Source organism: Monopterus albus, unplaced genomic scaffold, assembly GCF_001952655.1.
Source record: "Monopterus albus unplaced genomic scaffold, M_albus_1.0 scaffold53.1, whole genome shotgun sequence".
Classification (NCBI taxonomy): Eukaryota; Metazoa; Chordata; class Actinopteri; order Synbranchiformes; family Synbranchidae; genus Monopterus; species Monopterus albus.
This window is the reverse complement of record NW_018127933.1, coordinates 1,084,045-1,111,915: the sequence shown is the minus strand read 5'-3', so window position 1 is coordinate 1,111,915 and position 27,871 is coordinate 1,084,045. Positions and strand designations below refer to the sequence as shown.

Sequence of the window (27,871 nt, the reverse complement as noted above, 5' to 3'; positions counted from 1 at the left end):
TCATTTTCTCCTCGTCCATCCAGCCCTTTTGATTGACCTTAACGATGATGACTCCGGCTGGAAACATTTCTTTTGGCAGCGTCTTCCTCTTAAAAATGACCATTACCGTGGCAACCAAGAACAACAGTGAAAGCTGACTTCTCATGCCCCGTGGTGCGTATCGATACAGTGCTGGTCCCCTTTTTCTCCACAGTATGGTTCACGGGGATGTCAAAAGTGAGGGGGACCTCGTCCATGTTGGTGATGTGGTCGGGCTGGATCTTTTTGTCGGTAAGCTTGTTACTGCAGTAGGTGCGGAAGATGGCCAGCTTTTTTTTTGTAATCCGCTGGCAGTTGCTGCGCCACGATAGTCCTTGCGCGGATGGAGAGATGACACCTTTTCATAAAACGAAAGCACCAATACGGACCTCCTTGAAAGTGTTCGATCTTCATGTTTTGTGCTATCGTTTTTGCCTTCAGTCGAATGGTGACTGTAGAGACGCTTCTCCCGGCTGTTCTTTGTTCAATAATCCATCGTTCAAGTTCGTCTTCTAACTGTGGCCACCTAGCTTTGTTCCCGCGGAAACTCTGTTTCGTCTTTTTAACTTGGCGCAGTTCATTTTCTTGCTTCCTCCACTTCCGAACCATAGATTCGTTGATTTTGAATTCATGAACATGAACAACATTTTTACAGATTTTGGAACTCAGTGCACACATAAGGCACACCGGATTATTAGGCGCACGGCCGATTTTTGAGAAAATTTAAGGCTTTTAGGTGCGCCTTATAGTGCGGAAAATACGGTAGGTTAGGCCCAGTGTCCACTGTAGTGGGCTCATGTGTTTTTTAGCCCCATTGGTCAGTCTCACCTCATTACTTGGTGTCAGGGGGAAATGTTCCCATGACTGTCTTTCTAGTGTACTTCACTGTATTTCTCAGTTGCACTCTTTATTAATATCCCTCCAAGTATTACTTTTAGCCACAGAACAGTGAAGTTCTGTATGGAACACCAGTCATGTACGAAGCTTCAGCCATCACCAGTCATGTGGTATTTCCCTTCATTTGACCCAGGTGCTGACACACCAGCTTTGACTTAAATAAGGATCCGAGCTTTGGTATCTTATACTCATCGTTATTACTATTGCTAATTAAGACGATAAGGAAAATTGCTGTGTTTCATAGTGTCATCTGTGAGTAAACAGTGTGTTGCATTCTGGGATTGACAGGGGTCTCGCACTGTTATTCCCAGAATACAGTGCACAGTTTACTCCCTGACATCACTGTGAAATAGTTAATGTATGCCCAAAATGTCTGCAGAAGATTCATCACCTGTTGGGCTCTGTGTGCTGCCTTTTCTTTTTTCTGTCAATCAAAGCACAGTTAACTGTTTATTGCGCACGTGTGGGTTCACTGTGTGCGAGCCTTTCTACGTGTTGGTGTACATAGAGGTCATTAATATCCCTTCCGCTTTCTTTCAGGAGCTGGGGATTGCTGTAACTCACTCCAATCCAGAGGTGGTCTGTGGTTCAGACGTGGTCTTTGTGGCCGTCAAGCCTCACTTGGTTCCATTAGTTCTCAATGAGATCTCACAACACGTCACTGACAGACACATAATTGTGTCTGTTGCAGCAGGAGTACAACTGGCAACGTTAGAAGAAGTGAGTGCCATAGTCACAGTGTAATGGTCTTTAAATCAGAAGCCAGCTCGGTGATGAGGAATCACATTTTCTCTGTCTTTTGAACTGTAAGCTTCTTCCAGAGAACTCGGTTGCCATCAGGCTGATGCCCAACCTGCCATGTGTGGTTCAGGAAGGGGCTCTCCTGTTTGCACGGGGATCCCATGCAAAGCAGGAGGATGGAGCTCTGCTTCGCTCTTTGTTGCATCGCTGTGGTTTGGTGGAGGAGGGACCTGAGGCCTGGATTGACATCCACACCGGACTGAGCGGGAGTGGAGTTGCCTTTGTGAGTGTTCTAGGACTGTATGGTTTGCAGAAAGCTCATTTACTTTTCGGCCAACCATTTCTTAAAGCATTCTGTAGTTTTATACACTTTTAGGGAGAGCTCACCGCACTGACTATTGTTTCACTGTGGAAATACAGACCTAGTCAACATCAGCTAACCAAAAAACACAGAACGTATAAACATGCTGTTTCTCAGCATTTTATACTTAGTTAGAAAACTGCCAGTAGTGAAATGGCAGGGAATGAGGGGAACTAAAGATTTGGAATGGCATGCAGCTTAGACTCGTGGCCCTAACAATGATAAATTATCTATTTAGACAAAGTTTCTAGTTTCAGAAATTTAAAAAAGAAATCAAGACAAACAATGGCTATGTGGAAGGTAATGACAATATTCTGGTTGAAGATACAGTGGCTTCATAATGTAATTAGGCCCCTTCACGTCTTGTACGTCGTGTTGTTGTGGATAAAACTTCCATGTTTGCCATCAGTCGACATTCATTCAGTGTGAAGCGGGCTGAAGCCACTATATTTTGTGCCAAGCAGCAGAAAAAAAACTGGCCTTTGTTCACCTTATTATTATTATTATTATTATTATTATGCTTGTGATTCTTCCATGCAGGTCTATCTGTTTGCTGAAGCTCTGGCGGAAGGAGCTGTTAAAATGGGCATGCCAAGTGCTCTGGCCCACAGCATTGCATCTCAGACCATCCTGGTCAGTATTACTGTTACCACTAAAACGCCACTACTACTGTGTTTGTGTGTGTTTTTCACTTTAGCAACATCATCAATTTCCTTAGACTTGAAATATACTTCACGGCCGTACACAAACACGTTGTTGTTTTCTCGCGTGTCACCAGAAAATCCTAACGCGAAGTAGTCGTGAGGTACAGCCTGAACATTGCTGCTAATTGGCACTGTAGACTGAGACAAGAGGAAGCTGAGCCCTTGTGTTTAGGCTAACGTATGCTCAGAACAACTGTAGCTAATCCTTCAAGGAAGCTCTAACTCAGGGGTCTCTAACAAGTTAATGTTCTGAGCTTCACCTTGTGCACCGAGCTTGGTCATCTCAACTGGTCTGTTCAAGTGCACATTGACTCTGTTCACAGGAGATGCATGCTAGGCCAGGCGCTGTCACTTGCGTCTTGTATAATTGTGTGAAGTATGCTTTGAGCCATAGCCTGTAAAATCAGTCTCTGGGGTTTTTCAGCGCCCTGCTAAAGATTGCAGCTATTGATAGTGTTTTATGGAGAGTAAAAATGCTTTTTTTCAAGCTTGACGCAATAAGTAAATGCATATTTAAAAAAAAAAAAAAAGTGGTAACTCAACCCTGATACCAGCATCTCCCTCATTATATGTGATTGCGTTTCAGGGTGCTGGGAGATTGTTACGTGACTCTGGGAAGCATCCGGCTCAGCTTCGCTCTGAGGTCTGCACCCCAGGTGGAACAACCATCTACGGACTGCACACCCTGGAACAGGGCGGCGTGAGGGCATCAACCATGAGCGCTGTGGAATCTGCCACTGAGAGAGCCAGGGAGCTTGGCCGAAAGTCAGCAACAGGGAGCAGGAAATGATGCTGCTAGTTACCTTGAAACTGCTGCTTCACTAAAGACTAACAACATACTGACTTTTTGGATGAACATGAACATGGAACACACGGGGAAAAACAGGGCCTGGCACTTTATATTTCCGTTTCTCCCTTTTATTTCCCTCCAAACAATTGCAGTTCATGTTTTTCTTTTTAGCCTCTCTGGCCTGAAGGATTTGTAAAAGTAATATAAAGGTAAAAAGTGAATACTGGCATAGTCTTACCACTGACACAGACAAGTAATGATTTGATCATGACTATCTTTACATGCACATCAATAATCCATTATTGATGTAAGTATGTTGGAACCCAAATATACTGTAATTATGCCCATAGTTGTGGATACTGTAATGACAAAATGGTGCACAGTGCTCCCACTTTAATCAAGTTTTTTTGTAGGCCAAGTTAAACTGTGAGCCCTAGAAGAACGTAGAGAGGGCGGCTTCATCCATTCATCAAACTACACTAAGTAGCATCAGTCCAAGAAATGACTTGTATAAACTTCAAATCTGGAGTAGTGCCTTACTACTCAGGACTGGAGTATTATGTTCATGTAATGTCTAAGTTACATATGTGGATGTATTTTATTGTATTAAAATATAGTATTTCATACTTGTCCAAATGAAGCATAATATTTAAATTTGGGATTGTGGTTTGTTTAGCTGCAGTCCAATGACTGAATGCATTTCTGTCACAGATGTAGTTTGTTACAAACCCAACAACTAGAAAATGTGAACAACCTACAGTGCCAGTTGTTTCATAAAGTGTCATGTGAGCAGGATTGTGTTGCACCTTATTTTTTGGAGGCAAGTTGAGATCTTGAAAGCAGCCATCATTTGGAAGCTCAGAGTTGGAGCTACTCTATATGAAGATACACAAATAAAATAGAAAACTACACGTAAAGAGTAAATTTACACAGGAGGGAAGGAAGGTGCAGTGATTTTTGATCATGTGTTGGATGGATGTGTCATTAAGTAGCTTCAGAGTTCTTTCTTGAACTTAAGAGCAGTGACAGAACAATCACTTATTCAATAAAGAAATTGATAGAAAATTATTAGCTGGTATATTTACTGGTTCTGACTACTCTGGTGGGTATTTTCTGCTTTTCTCTGTTGTAGATGTAAAATCCTTGGTGTTTTGGACAACTGGTGTGACAAAATAAGAGATTTGATAAAAACACCATGAACTTCGAAACAGATGAGCTTATTAATTACAAGTGAATAATTGATTCATCCAGGAAATAATCAGCTGACTAACCAATAATGAAATGGCAAGTAAGAGCAACATACCAACAGATATGGTATCAGTTATCAGTATTATTCACATAGTGTCTTTTAGGTAAGCTTTGATCTGCAGTAATCAGCCATAAGGAAGAATAACAAAGGCTTCAAAGGTTTAAAATCTAGTTTCTGAAAACAGACTCTTAAATATAACATCTAATAACATAATCTAAAGTCTTTTTTTTCCTTGGTTGGGACATCCAGCTTCATTAATGACCCTTACTTAACCCCTCGTCCTCTAAGACCACACCACCACCTTCCTCCTCCAGTTGGCACCTGTCCGTGGCTGTCACACGGAGGGGAAGCCTGCTCATACACAAGACAAACCCCACAGCAGTAAGTAACATTAACGCTGACTGACAATCAGAGCTTCACTCCGGGGATAAGTGTTGGGATTTTGTTAAAATACATCTTGTTGCATTAAGAAACAGCAGGGTGCTAGCGGGGGCTAGCCACCGGCTAGTTAGCTGAAGGAGGCAGCTTGCTAATGCTAACCACAAGAGGTACTGTATGGTGGTGACGCTGGGCAGCACCCGTTTCAACACAAACATCTGAAAAAGTAATGCGTCTGTATCCCGTGAAACGTTAGCCACCTACTAACAGCATTCGTCCTGGACCTAAGATGATGGAAATGTTACGTGATGACAGCTCAGCCTTTCTTTTACTTTGCGACAGGCTTTTCTCCAGGACACGTTGCGACTTTCAGTGAATTTGTTGTGTGGCTTTCACATGTAAAATCCTTTAAACAGGACCTTTCTCTGTGAATGCGGGCATTTCTATCTGCAGGTCTCTTCAAAAGCATTGATTTCAGTCTCTTCAGAATAAAACAAACAATTTTAACGCTTTCAAAGGTCTATAATTGAATTTAGAAAGTTACTACATATTTTTGTAGCCTGCTGTTGATAGTAATGTTTGTTATAAAATGTTGTAGCTGGCTGGAAAATCTTCAGAGCAGAATTCATACATTTAAAGTTTTTGTTTCTGTTATTTTCTGCTTTACAGATTCTACTGTATTAACCCATATCATGGCAAGATCAACTCAACTAAGTAAAGAGAAAAGGCAGTCTATTATTACTTTAAGACGTGAAGGTCAGTCAATCCGGAAAATTTCAAAAACTTTGAATGTTTCTCCAAGTGCAGTCGCAAAAACCATTAAACGCTATGATGAAACTGGCTCTCATGAGGACCGTCCCAGGAAAGGAAGACCCAGAGTTACCTCTGCTGCAGAGGATGAGTTCATTAGAGCTACTAGCCTCAGAAATGGGCAATTAACAGCGCCTCAGATCAGAGCCCACATCAGTGCTTCCCAAAGTTCAAGTACTGGACACCTATCAACATCCACTGTTCGGAGAAGACTGCATGAATCAGGACTCCATGGTCAAATTGCTGCTAGGAAGCCATTACTGAAGAAGACCAGTAAGAAGAAGAGAAATGCTTGTAGCAAGAAAGAGAAGGAATCGACTTTAGACCAATTGAAGGAATCAACATTAGACCAGTGGAAATCAGTGCTTTGGTCAGATACGGTGTTTCCCAGTAATTACCTAGACTGTGGTGGCCCGCCATAGTCTTAATCTGTCCCGACACAGATTCATAAATAACACAAAAGATCTTTGGTTTTGTTATGCGACATTGCTTTGGCAAAGCATCTCATTCCCAGGCTGCCACCTCCAACTACAACCACACTCAGACTAATTCTGTAGGAAACACTGCAGATATCCAATGTTGAGATTCTTAGTTCTAACTGCAGCGTCTTTGCGACATGCATTGAGGGTTAATGGATGGCATCTGCATGTGTGGTTCTCACCATGAAGCCTGGAGGTTGTCTGATGGTGTTTGGGGGGGGGGGGGGGTTCACTGACTGACACGGTTAGTTATTTAGAATTTGAAACACACTTAAAACTGTTCTTTTAAACAGGGAAAAAAATGCTACATATCAGTCACTGCATAAGTCTTCTCAGCATTAGACAAAATGACATGCATCCACAGGAGCAATATACCAGCCTGTTCTTAATTCATCTTAGTTTAAACTAGACACCTGGGGCCGAGGCTACCACGCACATCTCACAGGTTAACATTACAAGCTGTTAATATTTTATTAGAAAATTGTTTACATTACTTACACTGTTCTAGCACTCCTCCATTCATCTTTAAGATTATTCTCTGCACTTATATGTACTTGTATACATTTATATACAAATGTTGCTGGTGTTATCTGCATGTGAATCTCCAATGTTTACCAGTACATATTAGAAACAAATCAATTTGTAAACTGTCCCCATATTCAACTTTCGTTGAACAGGGAACAGTGTTGCTGCTGGTTATATTTTGTTGTTTATGCATTACTTTATTTATTACATTATTGTAGGGCTGATGGTTGTGGCACAGAGCGTAGTAGTCATAAATGCTGTTATTATTGGCAATGACCTATCCATATAACAATATTGCTACTTTGTGAGTCTTATAAGTCACACCTGTCATCCACCACCAACAAGCCTAACAACCTTTAAAAATATAGACAGTGACAACACAGAAAATATATATGTTAGTCTATTTATTTGCCAAATATCAAGATGATCATTATCATTGCACCTATTTTCATTAAGTGGAATGCATATACTCATGAATCGGCAAACTACTAATGCATTAATTGTTAGATTAATATTAAGCTATAAAGTCATGAGCATTTTCTCCTCAACTGCAGCATCCTCTGCTTCTTTTTTAAATCAATAAATTGGAGGATGATGACATGCCGCCCTATCTCTGGCAGTTAGGGTGTAACTGCAGGGGACCCTGGGAGACACTCTGGGGCGGACTGTTCCCTACTCTAAGCTAAACTGCAAACCCCCTAATAAACAGGCTCTCTCCTCAAAGTCTAGGAGCTGTTTGGGGGGGCCCATGCAGTGAGTGCTCTTGGTAGACAAATAGTACACTGATTCACAAAATAATCAGCAGACTAGTGAATGAAAATGGATTTTAAAGGTCCATTTTAGTATTTGTTCTGGAGAATTCAGTTATTTCACATACAGACAGGTGACAAACTACAGGATAACCCAACATAAAGAGTCTGAGGTGCCGGGCCACCATGTGGCACAGAACTTCAGCAGGCCTTGGCATTGACTCTCCAAGTTCTATTAGAAAATAGTGTCTCAGATTGTATCCTAGACACACTGACAAAAACAAATTCCAAGACTAAAATGAACAAACTAGCCTACTATAGTTATTCTAACCACTCCCCCTTCCATGTTTTTTAAAACACGAAGGTAAGATGAACAAGTCTTAATCTATTATGGCTTTATGGAAATACAAGTATAGCAGCAAGAACCTAATGTTAAAATGATATTTAACACTATTTCTACTTAAGGCAAATTTACCAGGAGAAGTCAACATTAAAGAATGGTTTAGTTTCATGAGGCATGTTTGTTTGAGATACACTACCAGATTTTTGAAGGGGTTTGGGGACTTTGTATATGTCATTAATGTTCCACATGGCCAAAGAAGTGGAATGACAGCAAGCAGAAGCCTAATTTTAAGTGTTTATTGCAGTAAATCCAACTTAATGCATTACTGCTGCAACTTTACTAGAAGAGGTTACATTTAAGAAGTTGGTGCGTCTTGAGTTCTACAGTATATTGAATGTTTGTTCTCAAAAGCAAAATTAACCAGCAAGATTTTTGAAAGGTGTTTGGTCACTTTATCAACCAAATAAACAAGGAGCTTATGAATGTAACAAACAGTTGGATTCCAGACCTTTACAATCTATTAAAGAAATCCAAGTCTGCTAAACAAACGAATGAGTGACTTACTGATCTTTTCTTCACTTCAGTTCAGGCTCTTTACCTGCTGCTGGATTAACAGGGTGGCTCTGCTCTTTATTTACCTGTTACATTGATGAATGTTAGTATCAAAGCTCCATTGATGGTGGCTTGTTATAGTCCTCATGCACAAGCTTAACTCTGAGTTAAATGAACTCAGGCAGTGGAAAGATGTCTTTAATGATGTCTGAAAACACTGGAGAGCACTGGGAACACTGGAAAGGATTTCAAATCAATCTGAGCACAACTAATTGTGAATATTTTTATTTCTTCAGTAATAAAGACTGCACCAGAATTTATTTTAAGAATATTAAGACATACTGTATGCTTTTCTGTCTATGCATACATGAAGCCACAAAAGGGAAAGCAGAATTAAATTTAGGAGAACTAATTGTTACTATTTTGGTGTGTGCTGTACAAGGCAAGATCAGATAAGGCTGTAACATAACCTCCAGCAGGTGCATCATTATGGTGCAGTATCACTGTAGCATCTTCTCCACTGGGTGTCAGTATATAGACAACAGCAACACCTGTCCTGTCTGAGATGAAACCTAAGCAAAACTTAATAGATTACACAATAATATGCTGCTATCACAGGAGGGACCAAAACAATATTTTCATCTTCTTTAAAATAATTCTACATAACCTTTTACTTATCCTTTGTTTTGTTTGCCAGTCGAAGCAACAGGTGGTGCTGTAAGATTGAGGACTGTAATGTCCCCACTGTGCCCTGCAGCAAACAGGGATGCGTAACACCACACCCCAACAACCATGCCACCAGGAGGCGGCATATGATGAGAACTTGTTTCTCGGGCTTCTTCTTTTGGGATGTTTAGACTCAGTGTCAGCCTGTGGTCCATTGGAGCGTGAAGTCCCTTAGTGACTTACTGAAGATGACAGGAGACAGGAAATGAACAGAACCAGAGGAAATGATGAGAGATCAATTTGACAATCAGTGCAGTTCCACCTGATAATGTTAATGGCGTGGCTCTAGGGTTGGTAATGTCAGTCTGCTGGGTGATCCGCCGCTTTTGTTTACACTGAAATATCTCAACAACTACTGGATGTATTCCCATGAAATTTTATACAGAAATTTGTGGCCCCTAGAGGATGATAAAATTGTCAGCTACAAGGATAGCTAGTATTATTAAATCAAGTTTAACTTGTGTCTTTAAATGTAACTATTAATTTTGCACAGTTCTCATAAAAAAATCTAGTCACACAGAGAAAGATACAGAATAAACTGAATAATGGTTGCTTCTCCAAAAGCAATTAGAGGACCACTTTTCATTTCCTATAATTCATGACATTGTCTTGCAAATTCTCAGTCATGCAGGTCATAGTATGCTGAAAAAATGTAGAAGAAATCATCTGGACGTAGTTTTAGGTAGAAGACGTTTCACCTCTCATCCAAGAGGCTTCATCAGTTCTGTCCGACTGGTGGTGAGCAGGAGGTATTTATCCCCCTGGGTGGTGTTTCAGTCCTTGCTCTGTATCCTATATCCCCTGAACTTTTTTTTCAACACCTCCGTTAAACTAAAGGTCATTCCACCGCTTAAAACTGTATTTTTAAATAACCGCCTCTCCTACCTGAACCTGGGAGAACTCGTGTTATTGCGTGCGCGGCGCGCTGCAGTGCATCAGCTACAACGCACACCGTGATGTATGAATCTGGACCGACTTATGCCCCAGCTTGTATTTTGCTTTGACAACAACAAATAATTTCTTTTGACGTTATTATTAGCCTAAATTAATCAATTGTGAAATACAGGTGCATGTTAAAGTTCGAAAGTGTGATTTTAGTGGGGCACAGAAGATCAACAATGGAGCATAATTAACATTAATGATTCATAATTCCCCATACCCCACCCCCCTTCTCTTCCTGCTACGCGCTGTGACACGCTTGTAGAAACACGTTTTGTCCAGTGGTCTGCTGCTACACACACGAAACAGACACTACAGCAGTAAGTAGCATTAACTCTGACAGCCAGAGTTTCAGTCCGGGAATTAATGTTGGGGTTATGTTAAAATATGTGTGATGTTCAGCGTTTTAAGGGCAGCAGCGTGTTAGCCGGGGCTAGCAAACGGCTAGCTAACTAGCTGTTTGGGGCAGCTTGATAGTGCTAGTGCTAACGCCCCCGGAGAGACTGTGACGCCGGGTGGACACCGGCTTCATTGTCCAGCTGTGACAGTTTCATTTTGCTAAAATGAAAGATCGATGGGCTAGTGTTAGGTCTAAAAAAACAGCGTTACTTTTGGTGTGCCGTGAAATGCTAACCACCTACGAACAGCATTCGTCCTTGCTAGGACCTAGAGGGTGGAGAAGCGGCTAACGCTAACGTTCAGGTTAGCAGGGAACATCTTTTTGACGATGACGACTCTGCTGAGGCTTTGAGCTGCTTTTCTTTTACTTGCAAACAGCTTGGTCGACAGACTGTTTAATGACACACATTCTGACCATTTTGAATTTGCTGCGTTGTTCTCAAAAATAAAATCGTTTAAAAAAAATCACTGTTCTCTCAGTGAATTGGGTATTTACAGGTCTTTAAAAGCACTGATTACAGTTTCCTCCTAAGGGGCCACACAAACAACATAAAAACATTTCGACGGTACTGAACATTTTAATGATATGTTCCTGTGAGATTTCATTGTCAGGTATTGTTTTACAGAAATATTTAATTCTAGCCTCTTTCTTCTCATCTTGCATTCAGAATTTGACAGGTGAGTGTTAAGACATTAACATGTACCCTGGTTTGTGATACTTTTGTACATACAGTAGTTGTGTCTCCATTTCAGCTTTTTGCAAGGTGGTGATTGTTATATTTCTTTTCCAATGCTTGCGGTTAACTGGATGAAAAGACTTTAATACTAGTTTGAGCTCAACACCAAGAAGGTGAGTTAGAAGCTTGAATATGCTTTTTGTAAAAGTAGCATTACCTGAGAAATTACTTCCCAAAATGGTGTCCAGTTCCATTTCAGCAGCCTGTCACATTTGGAGCAGTATTACTAACCTGCATGCATTTCCTGTATTGCAGCCAGATAATGCAACCTTATTAAAGTTGTATGACTTGCTCTGTATGATTTGTTAGCATAGAAAAGCTCTATTAATATGAATTAGTTTACATGCATGAGCATATCAGTGTTTTTCAAAGACCTATCAACATCAGCTTATTTTATTTTCAGTACCTCTTTAATGTTTTGCCTTTTAGGCTTTGTTACACCTTTTTCTTTCTTAGCATGCTTTCATGTCATTGTGTCAAAATGCATGTTATGAAAATACCGACAAACCAGACATGCTGTTCACATTACACAGGGCAGGCATCCATGCATTATACTTTTGATTCTTTGCAAGATGAGCATAATAACAATATGCTACTGTGTTAGTGTTCTGTTAAAAAGGCACTGCAGAAAAATAATATGCAAATTTCTTAAGTATAAAAACTCATAAAAGACAAATGTATTTTCTTGTGTGACTAAATTTGTTGGATGAGTGTTGAACACTGTTGACAAGGACATTTTAAGCTCTATAAAAAGATAACCCATATCATATCTTTAAAGAATTTGACAATCTTCTACTTGGTTTTAGAAGCAAATTGTGTAACAGGGAAAGTGCAACTCAGGGCTGGCATTTTACACTTGGGTTGCTGCCTATACAATTTGCCATTTAGACTAGTAATTCTGAAGGCTAGAATTAAAGATAACAGATGCAAGTTCTAGAAACGAAGCTATTGCTAGTATGAACTTGTTTGACTAATTCAATGTCTGCTGTGCATGACTTAAGTGCGTGATAACAGACTCTTGGTGTATAACAAGTATATTTCATACGCTAATTATTTTAGTTCATCTGCATGTGTTTCTTTTAATATCCTGCACACTTAGCTTTTTCCTGGGACTGATTTGTATACTGTTTTATAGTGTATAATCACAAAAGTCTATTTAAAAACAAAAGTTAGTTTCTGACAGATTCAGTTGTAGTACTGAGTAGATCAAGCCCCTTGTGTCTCCTATGTCTCACTAATCCAAAAGCTTGTACCTGTTATTCTCTCTCTTTCCTGCAACGGATCAAAGATGATGTCTAAGAAGATCCCTCCGTGCTCTGCAGCAGATCAGTCAGACCATGATCAGCCTCCCAGTCACTGTCAAGTGAACCAGTCTGCAAACATAGCACTGGGGTGTAGGAACAAGACTCAATCTAGTCAGAGAAATGGTGACACGGCATCATCGTCCCCAGAGAGTGGCAGCTTGAATGGAGATCGAAAGCGAAGCAGGAAAAGCCGCTGGCGTACAAAACGTTCATCTAATCCTGAGAGTTGCCCCGAAGGGAATGTTGAGGGGGAGGTTGATTGTAATAACAAGAATGAAGAGGGGCCAAACAAAAAGGCCAGTCAGCTTCCTGAACCCTGTGTTGGTCTGACTGGCCTGCAGTCTGAGTGTGCTAATGTGTGGTTTGAACGCAGCATCTACGAGCGAGCCGAGAGCCTCTACCAGTGCTGGCTGGTGAGCTCCTCCAGTGAGACTACCCAACCAAAAGAGTCACCTCCAAACTTTCCATCAACTGTCACTCCATCTTCCTCAGGACTGGCATGCCACCATGGCGACCAGGTGGCTTGTCATCATGTGGTACAGGCAGTGTGGGTAAACAAGTCGTCCTTTGACCAAGCAGAATGCTGCTTTGTTGATGAAGCCATGCAGCCATCTGTTCCAGATTCTCTGGACCTTCTGTGTCTGCCTAACTGCAGCAACACACCCAGAACACCTGATGAAGGTTATCAGTCCTTACTTCCGACTCCTGCGACACCTGTCGTCAAACAAGCTGCTGTCACGCCAACCAATCGACAGTCGATTAATGGGCTGCCTCGCATCCCAGTGGAGCTGCTTAGAGATGTGTGGCTGGAGAAACCACTGTATGACCGTGCTGAAGCAGCCTTTTACCAGAATCTATACAGCAACAATTCCTCTAAGCGGCCCGGCTGCTCCTCCACCTCCAGAACCACCGATCACCCTCAAAGCCTTGTAGAAGAGGAGGAGGAGGAGGAGGAAGAGGAGGAGGAGATGGTGGTGGAAGAAAAACGGGTGGCTCAGCATGGTAAAGCAGAAGTCTTTCATGCTCTGCACCCAATTCAAGAAGAAGAAGAGGAACCAGCTGAGGTACCAGAGAAGGAAGACGTATCGGGGGCAGGAGTCTGCTACTTCCTACACCCAGACAGTGAGCGGGTGTGGTTAGACAAGTGGCAGTATGATGCTTCAGAGAGGCGTTTCCATGGTTACAGTGGGGCTAAAGCCGTGTTGGTAAAGAAGAGTCCGAGGCCAAAAGCAGATGCATCACCAGTTGTCTCCACCACCCCTCTGAGGGACAAGTATGACTGAACTGGGAGAGTGGAGCACCTCTAGATATTTGTTCATCTTTCATCATTTTTCTTTACATCATTTGTTTCCCTTATTTTTACATGCGTGAAAGTGGTTCTTTCCCTTGTTAATTTTTTTTTTGTTGTTTTTCTTTTTGTTTGCATTTGTTTCTTATTACATGGTTTGTTTTTAATTTTCCTGAATGACTTGTTTGTATGAACCATTTCTGTATGTTAACTTGAAGTTTTTTTTCCCCTATAGTTGTATTAGGATGTTCTGTTTGTTGGGTGTAGATAAAAGAATACAAATAATTTTTCAGATGAACAATTTAAGAATAGTTTTATTTAAAATTAGAAAGAGCTTTAAAAATTGTTTTCCCTGACCTATGTTCTGTTTATATATCCCTCTCTTGTCCCTCCTCACATTCTTCTCTACAGCACCATGAGCACAGTCGAGTTTCTGGCCCAGGAGAAGATCTGGTTTGACAAACCTCGCTACGATGAGGCGGAAAGATGCTTTTATGAACGTATGAATGGGCCCTCACAACCAACACAGGTACCTGTGCTAAGAGTTTATCTGCTAAGTTGTCACTCCTTCCCTCTGAAATACTGCTCGACAGTATATTGTACTGATGATTAACCCATTAAAGTATGCAACAAGCAGGGACATTAAATGACATCAGTCAGTTTAATAAGATTGAATTAGTGTTACTCTACTAAACGCACAAAGAAAAACAGCATATTAGACTGTGATGCATCTTGATACGAGTCTCCCTGAAAATGTCTTTACCTCTGTTCATTTTCCTCAAGCCTGTTGGAGCAACCAGTATTCTACAGGACATTGCTCGGGCTCGGGAGAACATCCAGAAATCTCTAGCAGGAGTAAGTATCATTGTACAGGCTTTGTGCCACTGCTGTATCTACATATTAGCTCACATGTTCACAAGTATGTGTCACTTGAGTCATGAAGCGCCCACTTAAGGTGTAGCACATTGCCTGAAAATGTCCAGGATCCAGAACTGGTTCAGTTCCATAAGGATTATATTAGCTCAGATAGGTCTGCATGAAGTGCAACCAAAAACCAGAGTAACCGTAACGAGAGACTGAATCTTTACATTTTGCTTCTGTGCAATGATGGAATCAGATTTTGCTCACCACTTCATGGTCATTAATATGATACTGACATATTGATTGGTAATGACTTGAACCATTAGAAAAACCTGCTTTCACTGTTTCACTATCGTGTGACGGAACAATTGGATCTCATGAAACGGGATTAAAAAAAAAAATCCTCTAAACTGCCCTGCTGGTCATTTCAGTATCAGCTGAAAACGGTGTGTAATGTGCTGTCCCTTTAATTACCAGAGGCTTGGTATAATTTCATCACCACAAAATAGTAACATTTTGACAGGTTACTATCCCAGTGCCTTAAATCAGGTTTTGTACTGTATGTCTAAAGTCTCATCCTGACATTGTCAAATAGCTTATTCTGTCGGGGTGGGAGAGGGCACAGCGAGTTTCATACCTTATCCCATAATGTGAACAAACCTTCAGCCATACATACTCATGTCTGTGGGGCCACATTTGGTAACCCACTACCATCTTATGATGTGTGGACTCCATTAATACTCTGAAGCCAAGAAAATGCATATAGTGCCACATGTCACTGTTACAGGTTATGTTGTTCATTTTCATAGCTGGTGGTAATAAGAGCATTTGTGTAATTGATGGTTACACACTTTAGAGATGTTTGACAGATACGATCTTGTTTTTCAGTGATGTCATTACAGTGTTGTAGGCAAGTTAAAATAATTAGTTTACTCGAGGTTAACTAAGTTTGGCAGTCAGCTGTAGCAACACAAGCTGCGCACTGCGGAGATGTAGGCGAAAGTTGTGTGTGGAAATGTCTGTCTTCATCGGATACCTTCAAGCTCTAGTGTTTCTGTGGCTGCCCTGTTTGCTCTCTGTAGTCCGTGTCTCCGCGGTAGCACTTCTTCAGTAACTACTTCATTCAGTCTTGTTCCTCCTTCCCTTTCCCTAATTTCTCCTGGTTCATACCTGAAATCCTCACCTCCACCCAGCTGAAGACTACACTGTCTAAAAGAGGGTCTGGTCAACCTTCCGTGAGCCGGCAGTCCGAGCTTGTAAGTGCCACCAAGTGTTGTGTGTCACTGAAGCACCTCTGCCACCAGTCACTATCAGTGAAACTTACTGACATCCACACTGGAGTTTGAGATTATTAGAGTTTAACCTTCAATCAGTTATTACGTCTGTGTGGCGTGTTGCAGACCCGTCTGAGTAGCCATGCATCTTGTACATTTCTATCAGGGTCCATCTACAGCTCCTGCATTTCTGCTGCTACTTGGCTGTAATTGCTGCTGAGATGGACACTGGCTGTGTGTTGTGTGTTTACATATGGGGTGTGTGTAACAGTCCTTGGTTTGACAAAGATACTAATTCTTAAATTTGTCCATTAGATGCCACTCTCACCAAACTGTTTGTCATTTTTTGTGCAGAGCAGCAGCGGTGGCAGTGTGGCTGATCAAGGAGAACTCGTCTCTCGCATCAAGAGCCTGGAGCTGGAGAACCAGAGCTTACATAAAGGTGTGTATGTGTCGACCTTGATCAAATATGAAAGCATTTTGGTGTCTTTAGACAATTTTAGCATCCTTAAACACTATGGAGATATTAAACCTGCCACTAGCAATTTGTAATTATCAAATACAAGTGCTGACACTTCAAATTACATAGAAACAATATCAAACATTTGTGGATTCCAGCTTCACCGATATGAGCTTTTCTTTAACTCAAAGTTTTGTTTTTTTTTTAAGCTCAGACAAAACAAGTCATTTCAAGATGGCCTCTCTAGCTCTGGAAACATGTGATGGCAGTTTGTCCTTGTTTACTGATATTTTATAGACTAAATGACAGATGTGTTAAAAGATAAACTATCTTGCATAATTTCTTGGTAACCTCCTCCATTAATTGCTCTTGCATTACAGTAACTGGTCTGTCCATGTAAAGAATGACACATGATTATCACCTTACATTTATTTTATGACCATTGGACAAAACAAAAGACATTTGACCTAAAATTGCTTGGAAGAGTTTGTGAACTAATGCACCTGTCTGTAAGAGACTGAAGAGAGCAGCATGTCTGCAGTCATTTAAAACTATGAACTAGAAAAAAGTGATTCTTCCCAGGATTAATCAATGATCTAAACTGTCATTTAGTTTTCACTGTATCATTTACTCTAATCAAACAACTGACATTGCTTCAGTAGCAGATGTTTATTATGTACTACCATCTTGCTTCTGTGTTTCAGTGCAGTTTATTTTTAACTGACAAAGGTTAAATAGATTATCAGACAAGTCAAAACTAAAACAACGTACATCGGTACATATTGACTATTTAAAATAGTCCAGAAACATAGTCTGGAATACATCCATCTCACTGAGCAAAACAATGTTGTAATTGAAGTGCAACACGCCTAGCAAATGAGGGAGTGTGAAAAAAACAATTGGCTAGTGAAAGATAAATGGACATTAAAAAGTATGAAGCTGTAGATGGCTTGATGGAGTTGGATTTATATATGACTTGCTCCATATTGTTTCAGCACCTGTTAACTACCTTTGTTTATTTTCATTGTGGAGTGTTGAGACTCACTGACTCTAGTCTTGTTTATCTAGTGGTGGATGACTTGAGGGCAGCACTTTCCAAACTGGAATGTCGAGTGGCAGTTCTGGAGAAGGCTCCTGCTCCGGCTCCTGCTCCTTCAGTCCCCTGCATGAATGTCAGTTCCCACAGAAATGTTTTATCAGTTCAGGAATACTTTGCATCTTTATTTTAGCAGCAGCAAGTCACTATTTATGTCCATTAGAGTAATCAGCATTTCTCTGTTCAGGGCACTAAAGTCCAGCAGAAGACCAGTGTCCCAGTCAAAGAGGAGGAGGAGGAGGAGGAGGAGGAGGAGGAGGAGAATGATGATATTGACCTGTTTGACAGTGATGAAGATGAAGATGAAGAGGCAGAGAAACTCAAAGAGCAGAGATTGAAAGAGTATGCAGAGAAGAAGGCAAAGAAGCCCGCCATCATCGCCAAGTCCTCTATTTTATTGGATGTCAAACCTGTAAGTGTGTGTTTGGTTATGATTCACTCAAAATTCAGTACGTCTTCCTCAGGAGCCTAAAAACGGGTCTAATAAATTTGTGTGTGTTTGCTACTGACTGATGCTGTGACCCTTTTTCCCCATCATCTCTCCCGTCCTGCGTTTAGTGGGATGATGAAACAGACATGGTGAAGCTGGAGGAGTGTGTGCGCTCGATTCAGGCTGACGGCCTGTTATGGGGCACATCCAAACTGGTTCCTGTGGGTTACGGTATCAAGAAGCTCCAGATTGCGTGTGTGGTGGAGGATGACAAAGTGGGAACAGACATGTTGGAGGAGGAGATCACCAAGTTTGAAGACTGTGTAAGTACTGTGCAGCGCATTTACGTGTCTTTGTAAAGGTCATGCAGATTAACAGACCACTAGACACTAAAATCAGAAAGTGGCTGATGGCATGTACTAATCCCCTGGCAGCATATGGCACTCTTTAACTGAAATAGCATTTCCTATCATCACTGATCAAAACTGGTATTCCATGTGGCCCAATAGTAACCAGTATACGACTGCCCCACTGTACCTCTCCCCTAATGAATCTGCAAGTTTGATAAAAAGTGATTTGCTGTGCTTGTTGTCTTTGACAATCATAACACGTCTTTTAATGAACATGAACTTATTTGTTCTTAACTAGTAGATTATGTGCGATGCTGTTGTGACACTGGCACATTTCAGATGTTTAACAATGTAAACAAAGCAAACACTAGACCTGGCCTCAGGTAACCTGTTAGCCTAGCCACCCTAGCCAGTCCAACCAATCCACAATAGAAATAGAGCAACCCAGTCAAACTATTACATTTGCATTATTTTGGTATGTCGAATTGTGCAAGAGAGTGTTTATTAAAAGATTTACAACAGTGTAGCTTTTTCAGCAGGCTTGCATATTCATTAGAGAGAAGTGCTGGTGTCTTCTCACAATCACTGAACCACAAGAGCAGCATACCAGTTTTAATCAGTGACTAATGTCAAGGAATGGTACGTTAATGGAAGCACATTGCATTCACAAAAGACAATGCACCTCACCTCGTAACTATGACATAATGTACACTTAATGGCACAGGAACTGCAATGCTTTAGAACTTGACTGAGAATAAGCAGGTTTTTTTTGGATATCTTCAGTATTTGAAGTGTTACTAGCCAATCTGTTGTACTTGCTGTTCCAAAACACAGACCTACAAAAAAAAAAAAAAAAAAATCACACAGGGCTCCATTTGCAGCCCACAGTATAATTCACAGTATCCATGGCAACATATTTCTCATTTCTTGTAAATTTATATCAGTCTTTGAGTGAAACATCGTGACATTATCTAAAATACTGTTTAAAAAAACGTTATATTGATGATTAAGCTCATTGTTTAAGCACTGGTATTGGACGGACCACTAAATCAAGTAACGCAATAATGCTTATTTTCAAATAACGATGATTGATAACCAGAGATCCAGATCTCCGCATCTTGTAAATCTTTTACAAAGAACAGGAAGTATAATGTTGCCATAGATCCAGTAAGTTGCACCATGGGTTGCAATTGGAGCCTTGCTTTTATTAGTATGTATTCGTTTACATTTTGTAACACTGAGTACACCAAATTAGCAGTTAAGTTGATTTTTGTACTACTGGATGTTACGAGAACTATCACTTAATTACAATTAAAGAAATCTACAAATGTTTTCAAGCAAATTCTAAATTATTCCACTTCTTGTATCAATTGTGCATTAGTCCATGAAACAGAAGTGATGTGCCGTCAGCCACTTTTAGATCTTGGTGCTGCTGGTTTATTATGTACACAGCTGAAACTAATGCAGACTAGTCCAGCCAAACATCCTACTGAGAGGTGTGTTTGATATTTAGTTTATCATATATCGGTGCCACTGGACTATTAGAAACACACCACCATAATACAGTACAATCTTGCTTCAAGGTAGGATTGTTGTATTGGTTTAGCGAGGCTAGCTGTACTATGGAACTAAATCCCTGCCAAAATGTTTGAAAGGGCAAGAACCACATTTCAAGCACAGCTCAGCATTTGAGAGTGTGAATGCACTTGTTTCTGAGTCTGTGTTCTCAAGTTTCTCCACTGGGGTTTGGTGAAGGTCTGTCTGTGCCAAAAGTTTTGAAAGGGCACAAAAATATTGTAGGTGCTATTTAGTTTGCAAATCAGAATGTGTGTGTGTGCAGATTTGTAAGAGTAAACAGATCTGAGAACAGCCTTCCTTGCTCTTGTGATTCTGCTCTTAGAAATCTGTGCCTGCACACTCACATTTTGATTTGCAAACCGAATAACACACGAAAATCTTTTGTGCACTTTCAAAACCTGTGGCGCAGACAGACTTTCACACAAACCCCAGTGGAGAAACTTGAGAACACAGACTCAAACGAGTGCACGCACTCTTACAAATCAGGGCCGTGCTCTCAAATGCTGAGTTGCAAAGTAAGTAGTGCTAGAAATGTGGTTATCGTGCCATCAAACTTTGGTGGGGCTTTACTTCCATAGTTTGTCTAATAAACTGTCAACCTAGCAGGCATTAATGAAAGTAGTTTCCAAAGTGTGGCAGTTAAATTTAATCTGTTTCCAGAGCCTGTAAACTCATTAAAATGTCACCTTTTTGCTCCATTGCAGGTCCAGAGTGTTGATGTAGCAGCTTTCAACAAGATCTGATCCCAGGACGCCGTCTTCTGTTGTCACGCCTGTTTTTATTGTCAACTGTCGAAGGTTAAGGAGAATAATAAAAATCAACTCTTGCACTGAATCTTGTCACTCTGGAGTTGTTGCCCCAGCTTCTATGCACTGTTTCCTCACTTACCTCCTTCCGCATCTAGCCATGCATATAGTTTTCTGCTTCCACTCCCTAGCACAATGGAGCTGAAAGGAATTGTATTTGTGGCATCAAAGCATGTCTAAAAAAATGTAGTAGCACTGCTTTCCAAAAACAATGGCCTGGTTACTCTGGATAATCTGTTTTCTACCAAAGAACAGTTCCTATGTATAAACTGCTGATGGGAGCACCACAAACACAAAATGTGGGTGAAATGACCCATTATAGCTACAGTTAATGCAGGGATCAGGCTACATGATCTTTTTGAGCTGGTCAGTGTCAGTCTGCAGTTCTCTCCTTGGCCAGTAGTTTGCATGTTGTCCGATGCGAAGCCAAAAGATTGTGAATGAGACTTCAGGGGTCAGGAATATTTACACCCAAGTGTCCTAGATGCTCAGTTTACTGACATCTGTCAGATGGGCTGATCATGTAGTCTGATCCAGGCCTAAAGCTCACAGCTCACTGAGGTATCAAGTGTTACACAGTGACAGTGTAACATGCTGGTAATGTACAGTATATCTAACAAGCTTTCAGTGAAGGAAGACACTGAATACTAGAGCCTGACTTATGGAGGTTTGACACTAGTAAAAAGTATAATAAAAACACAGAGTAGACATGTAAAGTTCAGACAAAACTACACTATATTTCATAAAGGCTGGTGATTTTCTGTCTTCCCATACAGAAACCAACAATTTTGTGTATTTGCAATAAGTCTGATAACTGTCTGTGAATCCACTACTTTTTACAGTCCCTGAAATTAGAGTCAAGTCAGAGTGTACAAGTGATATCTGTTCTTAACGTTTGGAGCTGTTTTCTGTAATAAAAACATTTCTTCCTGAGTAAGAAACAAGCCACCCAACGTGCGGCTCGCTGCTGGGTTTTAATCGTTTTTGAAGAGAGGTCTATGGCAGAGACCAGTAAGATGGATTAATCTAGATTCACACACATGACAATGAGTACAAACGTGCGGCTCGCTGCTGGGTTTTAATAGTTTTTGAACAGAGGTCTATGGCAGAGACCTGTAAGATGGATTAATCTGGATTCACACACATGACAATGAGTACGCCAGATTCATTGTTCACTTCTAGACAGAACACACTGTTACACAATAAGTCTGATTAGTGGCCGTTGTATTAGTCAGGCTCTAGTTGGTACCAGAGTCATTTCTCTAAATAACATTAAAAAACAAAATCACTGACCTGCTGTTTTGGTGCATGTGCTCTGTTATCTCATGGTGCAGAAAGTGATGGTAGACTTGGCTTTGAGCCATTTTCCAGGGTGGAGGTGCTGGATGAAGGTGGTCTCCACCCAGTGCAGAAGCTGGACTCCTCTGGGTATCACTGTGCAGAAGCAGCACAGTCCTGCATCCTGGGTCAGGAACACCTCCATCCTGCAGGACACCGAGCTGGAGGAACTGCAACCAGCCGAGGAGAAAATGGAATCAGATCAATAATTATCTGACACATGGTGAAACAACACAAACATCCTTATTAGTGTTTTGATTCTGTCATTCAGGAAATCATTTAAATCATATGTTTTACTGTAATCTTACCAAAAGGTGGTTTACTGAGAGAATTTCTACATTTATTAGTAAACAAAGTTTGCATGCAACATTGCTTCTTCTCAGCTTAACTAAATACAAGTTCTGGTATTTTTCAAACTGGGAACTATCCTCTAAATTTTGCCCATTCTGATTATGGGGCCTGCTAATGTTGCATTGCAAACATCCAATTTAGAAATCTGGGGACTTCCGACTGACAAAACGTCACAAACCTCTTGAAGCACAATGACACAATTTTTGTAATTTTGCCTCTGTACACCACATCAGTGGATTTGAAATGAAGCCGTCAACATATTACTGAAGTGTAGACTTTCAGCTTCAATTCAAGGAGTTTCACAAAAATATTGCATTAACTGTTCAGGAATTACAGCCATTTTTATACATTGTCATCCATTTTCAGAGGCTCAAAAGTAATGGGACAACTGACAACTGTTATTTCAAGACAAACATAGCAGATAAACAGTGTGGAGTTGATTCCACATGTTGAATTTGTTTCCATGGGTTCCATCATCATCATCATCATCATTAACTTTATTTATATAGCACATTTAACACAGCTGAAGCTGACCAAAGTGCTTAACACAATATCCACAACACCCCTTAAAAAACAACATAAACGAACAGGAAAACAAAAACACCATACTTAAAACAACCCCCCCGTCATAAATCACAAGCTCAACAAGACACAGGATCATACTGGTTCGAACGCCAGACGGTACAGATGAGTCTTCAAATAAGTTTTAAAAGTGGACAACAAGGGGGCCTGTCTAATATAAAGGGGCAATGCATTCCACAACTTAGGAGCCCCCACAGAAAAAGCTCTGTCCCCCCCTAGATCTCTGCCTAACCCTCGGTACCTCCAAGAGCAGCTGATCAGCTGATCTGATGCACGAGAGGGGCTATAGGGATGTAGCAATTCTGTAAGATAAAGGGGGCCAAACCAGCTTCAGACTTCAGGCAGTCACTGACTGCAAAGGATTTGCATCCAGTTATTAAATAGAATAATTTTTATGTTAGTTTATTTCTGAGCCTCTGAATATAGATGACTATAATTCCAAAACACTTAGTGATATTTTGTTAAACCCCTTGAATTTAACGAATGTCTACACATATTGACTGCTTCAATTCAAATCCACTGAGGTGGCCTACAGAAGCAAAACTACAAAAACTGTCCTTGTCCAAATAATTACCGACCTGACTGTAAATACAGTACAGTTCTGTTCTGTTAATTCTTCTAACAGCATTCTTCTTCCTCCTTACAAGAGGCAAATACAAATTAGACGATTATGAGTAGACACTGCACAACAGTTTGCAGCTCTCTTTTTACAGGTAATTCAGTTTTACGTCAAATAAAGAAGTTTATGACTGTTCTGGACAGACGTGGACATATACTAGTAGTTTTCCCAAACTATAAAAAATAAATTCATGGATCACTTCCTAAAGTGGGCAGCTGCAGTGTTGCATCACTGCACACCATTGGTACATTGGTAGTGTTGCATCACTGCACACTATTGGTAGTGTTGCATCACCACTGTGTAGTACCGAGTATTTTCCCACAATCAATCCATGACGTCATTACAGTCGATATTAAGGTACTAAAGTGGGAGGTGACGTTCGGTTATTGGGTTTTAAACTCCTGCAACAACAGACTTTGGTAAGCGGGTAAATTTAGTAAAACCACATTCCAGACGCTTCGACAAATATGAGAAAAAACCTAAAATTACTGACTTACAGTGAATTGAATAAATTAATTACCTGCATGATCCCTGGCATCACTCTCGAACACCTGGAGGCGGTGAACTGCAGCACAAAACTCAACAAACACGACTCGGCTGCATGTTACTGACCCAAAATGCTTTGAAATATGTCATGTGTTACGATGGAAATCCTCAAATCTGGAACTAAAATCACCAAATAACCGCGGCTGCCAGCTTTAGTTACCGGCCAGGTGGCGCCCTGGGGGCGGAGCGCTGCACCTGCAGGAACAGGAAACTGGCCCTGAATGGAAAAGAGGAGGAGATAGAGTTAGGTTTGAGTTGGACTGCCACCTGCTGGTAAATTACACAATCACAGTGACTTTGTGGCAAACAGCAGCATGATTTGGCTGTTTATGTACCGTATGTAGTATCACGGAGTGGTAGTAAATCAGATGTTGGTGTTATTTAATATTCCTCCCGCATCGCCTTTCAGTGGGAAAACTACTTTTCAACTGTAGCTATATTTATTTGTCAGATTAAGATTTTGCAGTAAAAATGTGATAATCTCATTAAACACAATATATTGTCCAGATGAAACCAGCCATTCATGTCATGACTCCTCACAAATAAAGCAGCATCCTAATGGGGCTGCTTGTCACATTTTGAAGCCCAAAGAGGTCAAATCAAGTAGAGGTGTGGAACTTTGAGCAGCTACAACTGTCAAGTTCTGCTTACACCCTGTTACATCAGTATAATAATGTCAGATACAATAAGCTCCCAGTCACACAGAACATTTTACAATAGAGCATGTACAAGCACATTTTCCTGACAGTACCTGTGTACTAAAAATGTCAGCTTTTGAATAAAGGATTTTAACATGTAATGGTGTAATTTGACATTGTTGTATCGGTAATTTTAGGGCCTGAACCTTTCTTCCACTAGGCTTATGTTCAGGTTGGTTGTCAGTATGTTCTTGACAACAGGATCATGTCCATGCAGGAGCTGGTTTAGATCAAATCACATGCGCTTCATAAGCAAATACATTGGCTACAAGGTGGTTCATTTCCAGGTGTTTTTATATTATTCTGAGCACTTTAAAGACTTCTCATCATTCTTGAGCAGCTGTTATTTCAATAAATAACGAAACACACACTGATAGTTTACTGCAATAGCTAATTAATTTGTATTCTGGGTCTTTGGGTGTATTGATTTCATGTGTCCACTAGATGGGGCTGTGTAGTTATGTATGATATACTAGGCTGGATGGCAAATGCTTTTTGGCATCATAGTCAGCCATCCATAGTAGGACTGGACAAAGGTGAAGGTTTCAGATATAACACCTGGTCTCTCAACCTCTTACAGGAAGTGGTGTATACTGTAATGTGGTTGTGGTGAAGAGGCATGACAAACACCAGAAAGACTGAATACCACTTTTTTTCCCACAATCCTGGGGAAAAAGTGCTGGAACCACATCATAGTTAAGAAGAATGGGCACATTGTACTGCAGAGTGACTGAGGAATGTGTCCTCTTCACTTCATTTAGCTCAGAAAGTGGCCTCGGACCAGCATTTCACTCTGCTGTGACCATATGGAGGTTTTAAGTCACTGTTTGATGTTCAATCTACTATGAAATGTCTTTGCTGGAGCATATATTTAAATACTTAAGTAATTAATTTTATATAGAACCTTTGAAAACAGCAGTTACAAAGTGCTCCAGGGATAAAAAAAAAAAAAGGGCCCTTAAAGAAACGGAGGCAAAATTAGCTGATCTGCAGCCATGCTAGTGCATCTGTGAGGCTCATAATGTTCACAGTGACAGTTCTAACAACCTGATGTTTAGCAGGTGTATCGTGTTGGTCATCTTAGCATGTTAGCATTAATACTAAACAAAGCACAGCTGTGACTGATGTGAGGGGGGGGGGGGAAGAAAATTTGAGCCGATGGTGCTTCATAAACAGAGGAACACGAATGTCTCACTGAAGCTCATAGCATCCAGTAGATGTAGAGACATTTGATCCTAACCCACAAATGCTGGGACACATGGTGACAGAGGATCACTGAGGTCAGTGGGATTCATCAATCCATCCAACAGCTGACCCAAGTCTCCATCCCCAGAGCCACAGCATTTTCACTACTGAACACAAATCGTTCACACCACAAAATATAGAGCTATAAAAATCAAATACAAGTAAGAATTAACACGCACACTGACATCACTGGGATGTTCCAAGAAGATCCACCAAAGTAAAGCCACATATTTCAGCAGACAAGTTAAAACTGCACAAATATGAATAAATACACTTTTTTGTGAGGGACCTAGTTTTACTCTAACCCTGAGGGAGCTCAACCTAATGGAGAAGGAAAACAACACCTTTAGTCTAACTCAGGCTTTTAAAACAAGTAACAAAAACAATCTGTCATTTTTCCCCAGTGGGAACTCAACTTCAAATCAGATGTTGATTTGCACTGGAAACACAGGAAACAATTTAATCACACCGACAGGTTTCCTTTACTTGTTAAAATAAACGTTGCGGCGGTAAAGTCCCGGTGGCCTGTTTCCCTGCACTGACAGAGCTGATGTGTCCTCAGTTAACGGCTTGTCTTCTGTGCCCCCAGCCACTCCCATCCTGTTTTAGAGGGGCTTTGTTTTGCAGCTTCCTCCCATAAAGAAGGCTGTGTCTGGACTTTGAGAAGCTGCAGAGCCCCACTGGCTGACGGATGGATGGGATAAAGGCAGAGGAGTCTGTAGAGTAATGAGTAGAAAGGAATGTTTTGAAAGTCTTGGTGTTGTATGCAGCTTGTAAGTGGCAGCAGCAGCTTTAATGATTCGATATTGGTTTGACTACGTGCATAACGCTGCTTTGAGGCTCTGCAGTGTCTGATCAGGTCAACGGAGCCCTCTCAGGTTCTCTCTCTCACATACACACAAAAACACAGAGCTGTAATCTTTCCCCATGCTGATCAATAAACCCGATAAGAACTCTATTCTTCCAGTTGGCAGTGACTGATGCTCTGGCAGGCACACGGCTTCTCCTGAGGCCTGAGAGAGAGATATGTGAGAGGATGACAAGCCACGGGTGCGTGCGGTGTTCTGGGTGATGTGTATTAGGAAGACTGTAAGACAAATGTGAGCACAAGAGGCAGCAGGACATCCAGTGACACTTAAAACAATATAATCCTGCACAGCAGCTAACCAGGATGCTACAGACCACAGCTGAATAATTGATCATGGGATTCTGAGGGGAAACTGAGGATTTCACTGGTGGTGTCAAGAAGACAAATGTTATAGCAGAAAGATTGAGTTACAAACTGGAAGTGTAGTGTTTGAGACAGGACCATTTTCTTCTCAGTAAGGGTTTAAAAATAAAAGCTATCTAGTTGCATTAGGTTTAATGTAGGTTTCAATGTTTCTGGAGTTTTACAGACTAAAGGTCAGGACGTCTTGACCTCTCCTGGTTTTATTTTTACCATTCATTTTAAATCAGTCTTTGCAAATGTGACAAGCTCTGCTGAGTTCGGGGAACTGTAAGCTTTGGTGATTTGTTCTGAAAAGGCGGCACCACTCTTTCTGATTCTGGGGAACACTCCTTCCCAGAAATTAGCCAAGAAACCCATATTAAAACATGCAATAAATCAACTTGTTTAAACAGTGTTGGGCTGAATAATCTGCATCAG

General features: G+C 40.9%; 2 protein-coding genes and 1 long non-coding RNA gene across 7 annotated transcripts in view; 2 read left to right on the top strand and 1 right to left on the bottom strand.

The window, feature by feature from the left end:
• pycr3 (pyrroline-5-carboxylate reductase 3) overlaps positions 1-4,306 on the top strand; it is an 11,005-nt gene extending 6,699 nt beyond the window's left edge. The window contains exons 4-7 of the mRNA XM_020601913.1: positions 1,456-1,635; positions 1,727-1,939; positions 2,558-2,650; positions 3,308-4,306. Of these exons, the coding sequence (XP_020457569.1) occupies positions 1,456-1,635; positions 1,727-1,939; positions 2,558-2,650; positions 3,308-3,511 (690 nt within the window). The 3' untranslated portion in view covers positions 3,512-4,306. The remainder of the gene's footprint in view (positions 1-1,455; positions 1,636-1,726; positions 1,940-2,557; positions 2,651-3,307) is intronic.
• A 5,788-nt stretch (positions 4,307-10,094) lies between these two features.
• eef1db (eukaryotic translation elongation factor 1 delta b (guanine nucleotide exchange protein)) lies at positions 10,095-20,872 on the top strand. 4 transcript variants are annotated; one of them, XM_020601933.1, is made up of 12 exons: positions 10,095-10,581; positions 11,329-11,338; positions 11,477-11,510; positions 12,686-13,974; positions 14,401-14,518; positions 14,773-14,844; positions 16,044-16,106; positions 16,479-16,566; positions 17,653-17,756; positions 17,868-18,092; positions 18,239-18,433; positions 20,743-20,872. In XM_020601933.1, the coding sequence occupies exons 4-12, from the start codon at positions 12,686-12,688 to the stop codon at positions 20,779-20,781; spliced, it is 2,193 nt and encodes a 730-aa protein (XP_020457589.1). In that variant the 5' UTR covers positions 10,095-10,581; positions 11,329-11,338; positions 11,477-11,510; the 3' UTR covers positions 20,782-20,872. The 4 variants fall into 4 exon arrangements, with proteins under 4 accessions (XP_020457589.1, XP_020457588.1, XP_020457590.1 ...); XM_020601932.1 differs by having other exon boundaries at positions 11,477-13,974; XM_020601934.1 differs by lacking the exon at positions 16,044-16,106 and having other exon boundaries at positions 10,096-10,581; positions 11,477-13,974.
• LOC109961252 (uncharacterized) lies at positions 18,440-24,982 on the bottom strand. Of its 2 annotated transcripts, XR_002275107.1 has the most exons (5): positions 24,255-24,982; positions 22,138-22,352; positions 20,927-20,985; positions 20,725-20,826; positions 18,440-19,296 (listed from the first exon to the last, which is right to left on the bottom strand). It is a non-coding gene; the product is annotated as an uncharacterized LOC109961252 (long non-coding RNA). The 2 variants fall into 2 exon arrangements; XR_002275108.1 differs by lacking the exon at positions 20,927-20,985.
• Between the last annotated feature and the right edge of the window lie 2,889 nt (positions 24,983-27,871).